The sequence below is a fragment of the Aspergillus ambiguus genome (genome assembly GCF_047715705.1).
Source record: "Aspergillus ambiguus strain CBS 117.58 unplaced genomic scaffold BDV59scaffold_115, whole genome shotgun sequence".
NCBI classification, from domain to species: domain Eukaryota; kingdom Fungi; phylum Ascomycota; class Eurotiomycetes; order Eurotiales; family Aspergillaceae; genus Aspergillus; species Aspergillus ambiguus.
Genome location: NW_027395628.1, coordinates 1 through 4859, shown reverse-complemented (window position 1 = coordinate 4859; position 4859 = coordinate 1). Strand labels below are relative to the sequence as shown.

General features: G+C 38.6%; 1 protein-coding gene across 1 annotated transcript; it reads right to left on the bottom strand.

Moving 5' to 3' along the window:
* Window positions 1-3741: 3741 nt before the first annotated feature.
* BDV59DRAFT_189999 (uncharacterized protein) lies at window positions 3742-4859 on the bottom strand. The gene is made up of 7 exons (XM_073691698.1): window positions 4685-4859; window positions 4569-4634; window positions 4393-4458; window positions 4224-4338; window positions 4083-4174; window positions 3947-4034; window positions 3742-3894 (listed from the first exon to the last, which is right to left on the bottom strand). The coding sequence occupies exons 1-7, from the start codon at window positions 4703-4705 to the stop codon at window positions 3797-3799; spliced, it is 546 nt and encodes a 181-aa protein (XP_073542505.1). The 5' UTR covers window positions 4706-4859; the 3' UTR covers window positions 3742-3796.

Genomic DNA, 4859 nt, shown 5'->3' with positions numbered 1-4859 from the left:
GTGACTACAGGTCAGCCCACCACCCCCCCTGGACCTCGGACCACCGGCGCCGATTTTCCGGATCACGTGCTAACCCTTTTAAAACACCTCATCCCACCGGTCAGGTGAGCTAATTTTTTACCCTTTGTAAATAATCTGAAAGTTACGCTGCTTACTTCACCAAAAACTAGTTCTTTCTTACTGTCTTATTTTCGACAACTAGTTTACAATGGCCTCATACGAATCCTTTCAGTACCTAGAGAATGATAGATCAGTTATTAATGATCTCATTCCTAGTGCCTTTTTGGGTGATTCTTCTGAATCTAATGATAATATATCAATATTATCTAATGATCTAGATGATCAGATTCTACACGAACGCAATCTAGCTGACAGTTCAAATCTTCTTGAGGTAAACTATATAAACTAGTTTATAGGAACTAGTTTACATGTACTAACTAGTTCTAGAATACCCAACCTACTGCTTTGACATCATCCTTTCCGACTCCAATTTTCACACAAAAAATTGAATATGTTGATTATCTACCTGAATATCCCCAGTCACATACACTAGGCTACGCTTATATTGTACGATTAAATACCTCGAACCCTAGGATTTCTGAACATAATCCTTTTACATCGGTAAGTCTAAACTAGTTTATCCAATAACTAGTTCTAATACTATCACTAGATCCAATATTCTCATTCGACTGTCGGGACTCCACGTCAAATATACTGTTCCTTCCTACATTCCTATGCCAAAAGGTACTATATGCGATGTACAGGAGTAAAGATGTGTCAATATATCCATCCTGAATTGGCTGCAATGGAACATACAAGTATATCAGAACTAGTTTTCTCTCAAATCTCTGAAATTCGACAGCAAATTATGCAGAGAACAACTAGTTTATTTATTCATGAGACTGCTAGGTAAGCAACTTTTTAATTATTATATATTATGTTTAGAGTTCTAATATATATATTAGTCTTTATCGCAGTATAATCAAGCTTTTTAACTCAGGAAAAGCGTGTCAAGAAGCTACTATATCATGTCAACCAGTTTTTGCGAAATATCACTATCCTGTGAGTAACTAGTTCTATTAGAACTAGTTTCATATATTAACTAGTTTAGGATGTCGCTGGTGTACAGCAATATTATATTGGATGCTCAAATACTTCGCCTTTATCCTATCAAAAGCACTTTCACAAAAACCTTTCAAATAAAGCTTTTCAGCTTGATTTAGATCTTCTAAAAAGGTTATTTGAAACAGGCGAGCATAATCAGATTCATGAGCCCTGCGGAGTTATCGAACAACTAAATAGCCGGCGGCCTCACTGCGGTAAGCTCTAAGCTAGTTAATAACTAGTTCTTAACTAAACTAGTTCTAGGTGTCCCTCATATTCAGGGCCATGGAAAAATGGAGAGGAAACCCTGCAATGTGACATTTATAGTACTAGTTCCTATTAGTATTACTGAATGTCCATATGCTATATTTCTCTCTACTGGGGTTCATTCACATCCTCCACCGCCGCCTAATAAACCACCGCAGCAGATAATGGATGAGATTCTTCATTTAATTAGAAGAATGCAGAACCCCGATCTGACACTAAGTAAGTTATATAACTAGTTTATCTATTAACTAGTTTGTATACTAACTAGTTTAGGTTTATTCCTGCGAAGCCCTGCATTAAAAGAGTTCTGCCTTAAGTATAATGGCCAGACTTTATCACAGATTCACCATAGTTTTGTGAATCAGGATCGATTTTCTGCTATTATTACTAAAGAACGAGCTCTCTTATACCCAAAGGGTCGAAGTTTTAATGGGGTTCTTTATGAGCACACACGTAACCCAAACTACCGGGTAAGTAGAACTAGTTTATTCCTTAACTAGCTCCCTGCTAAACTAGTTAAAGAATTATGTTCGTGGAATATACACTGATGATACTTGTACAATGATCATCTGTGGATTTAAAGAGCAGATTACCCTATTAAAATCACTTGATTCTTTTGAGATTGATATGTCTTTTAAAAGAGTTAAAGGAGACTTTAATGAGGTGATATTTGCCACATTCTTACCGGAGCATGGAAAAAGTAAGTTTAAACTAGTTTAGTAGAGGCTGGGTTCTAATATTAACTAGTTTTTACATTGCTTCGTGTCTTTATGGACCAAGAGACTGCGGCAAGCTATTACTTATTATTTCGTCGTGTTTTCCAATTGATTTATGAGATCTGTGATACACCAGTTCAGTTTCATTATCTACATGAAAGTGGATTTAAAGCAATTGTTGTTGATATGGATGCAAAGCAACTCTCAGGTAAGAACTAGTTGTGTTATTAACTAGTTTAATGGCTAACTAGTTCTAGGTCTCGGTCATTATCTTCAAGAAATTGATCCTGAAGGTCGGCCGTGGACATGGCAATTACAAAATATCATTGTTTTCTGCCGTGTTCATTTTATGCGAACTATCTCTAAGCTAGTTCCTTCTAACGCTTCAGAAATAAGTAGCCATTTTCACTCTGTTTGGCTTAGAATGACTAGTTTATTATCTTGTCAATCACAGGATGAATATCTTCGCCTTACCGAATTACTCCAGAGTAAGTTAACTAGTTTATCTATTAACTAGTTCTCTACTAAACTAGTTCTAGTGAATGAATCGCCTGAGATTGCGAGATGGGCAAAACACAAGCAACATCCAGTAATTTCTGCTGGCTTAAATAAAAGCTGTTCATTAATGAATTCTGAATTCTTTAATAAGGTCAGAAATCATACAAATGCAGTAGAACAAAGCCATTATAAATCCTATTGGATGGGTGTTTATGATTCACTACTTGGAGCAACTTTTGGGTATGATTAAACTAGTCCTAGCGAGAACTAGTTTATTAGTATATGCTAATATGTAATAGGTCGATGATAATTGATCAGCGAGATATTGATCAATTCTCTGCACGACAGATATTTGGAATCCATCATTCTTGGAGAAGCGATGATATAGATACTCGGTACTATAATCATATGGCTCGTGAAGGTATGAAGGTCCATATAAACTAGTTCCTCTATAGACTAGTTCTTGAACTAACTAGTTTAAGAACGACGGAAAAGACGAAGAACAGAGCAGGAAGATAGAACGCTTGATTATAATTCTATTCTTTTTGATGCTAGTTCTTCAGGCTTTATTCGAGAACGCTCAGGGTCTAGAGGGAGATCAAATTCTCGTGGAAGATCTAGAGGCCCTCTATCTCCTCGATCATTATCAAGACGGTAAGAGATCTTCTTTAAAACTAGTTTATATGCTAACTAGTTTAGACGGTCAACTAGTTTGCAGTCGTCCAGCCCATCCCATCGGTAAGAAAATTTGAGCTTAATAACTAGTTCTTTTACTAATTATTTTAGCTCAATGAGTCTCCAGCAGATTGCTACCTCTAACCTTCAGACCCAAAATCAGAATAGCTATGCTGAATCACGCCAAATTGATCTCCAAATACTTGAAGCAGAGATAAGAAAGGCCGAAATTGAGAAACAAAAATTAGAGCTAGAGTTAGAATTAGCTAGAATGAAGCAAACGCAGACCTAATTATATATTTTTCCTTAAACTAGTTATGCAAAGAACTAGTTTGGGCAAAATCTTGGCTGGCACCTTTACTGAATATATATATATAGCCGACGACCAGGATACCTTTATCTAGAAAGTAAACTAAAACCATGTCCATTAAAACTAGTTCTATAGGACCCAGCTTTTTGTCAAATCTCAAAAACAAACTTTCTCCAAACTAGTTTAGAATATCGAGCAACTAGTTATATGCATAGAAATCCCTAATTTACGCAGCCTCTATCTCAATACTCTGGCCCGATTGTTCCTCCTCATCAAACTCCCCGAATACCTCGCATATGACCTTGCGGGTCTCCTTGCAACACTCTAGAACTAGTTAAAAATATAAACTAGTTCTATTAGAAACTAGTTCACTTACCCTTTGACTTTTTATCCGCCTTACAGCGGTCACAAGGCACCTGGATGTCGTAATCTTTGGCAAGGGCGCGCATCGCGGTCATATTGACCTAAACTAGTTCAGTAAAATCTCATATCTTATAAGAACTAGTACTTACCGTCCCATCGCGCTTCAACGGAATGACTGGGCGGACCTTCGGCTTCGCGGCTTCACGGGCATCGTAGGCAGCAACTAGTTCAGTGTACCAGGCTAAACTAGTTAATAATAATAAATACTTCGTTATAGAACTAGTTCTTACCAATGGCGGCATCCTCATCAGCTTTCTTGGGGCGGCCTCCGGCATTTTCGTCGAACTCAATGTCGTGTTTCGCCACATAGTGCTTCTTCAAGTTGTTGAGGTTCATGTACTTGGTCTAAACTAGTTAGTATGAAGGTATAGATATCAGTAGAACTAGTTTATAACTTTCCTCAACTTCGCAACCGCCAAACCGGCAGTACACTTCACCGACATAGAGGTTGACGTGGCCAGAGTCCTAAACTAGTTAGCAAAAACAACTAGTTCTCGGAAGAACTAGTTCCAGACCGCGAGAAAATCTCACTTTGGTCATGTTGGAACTAGTTCTGCCACCTGTTTTCCACTCACTTCAACCACCGCATCAGGAAGTTCGAGGTCAGGCTTCGGGATTTCGAGGTATTGCTGGTACGCATCCTAATATGTGAATTAGCATTAAGCAACTAGTTATAGAGGGGAAAACTGACGTGGGCGCGGACGCGAGCCATGGTGGAGGTGGTGGTGGAGTGGAACTTTATGTTTGGTGGTAAGGTAATGTAATGAGTTCAGCCCACCGGTGGTGGGATGAGGTCACATGACCACCGGAAAATCGGCGCCGGTGGTCCGAGATCCAGGGGGGGTGGTGGGCTGACCTGTAACCTG

Bases quoted from the DNA above. Each gene is read 5' to 3' on its own strand.
- BDV59DRAFT_189999 (XM_073691698.1), bottom strand. From the start codon at position 4,705: ATGGCTCGCGTCCGCGCCCAC. The intron at 4,339-4,392 runs GAAAGTTATAAA...TAACTAGTTTAG, and splicing joins TTGGCGGTTGCGAAGTTGAG to ACCAAGTACATGAACCTCAA. The intron at 4,175-4,223 runs GTAAGAACTAGT...TAACTAGTTTAG, and splicing joins TGATGAGGATGCCGCCATTG to CCTGGTACACTGAACTAGTT.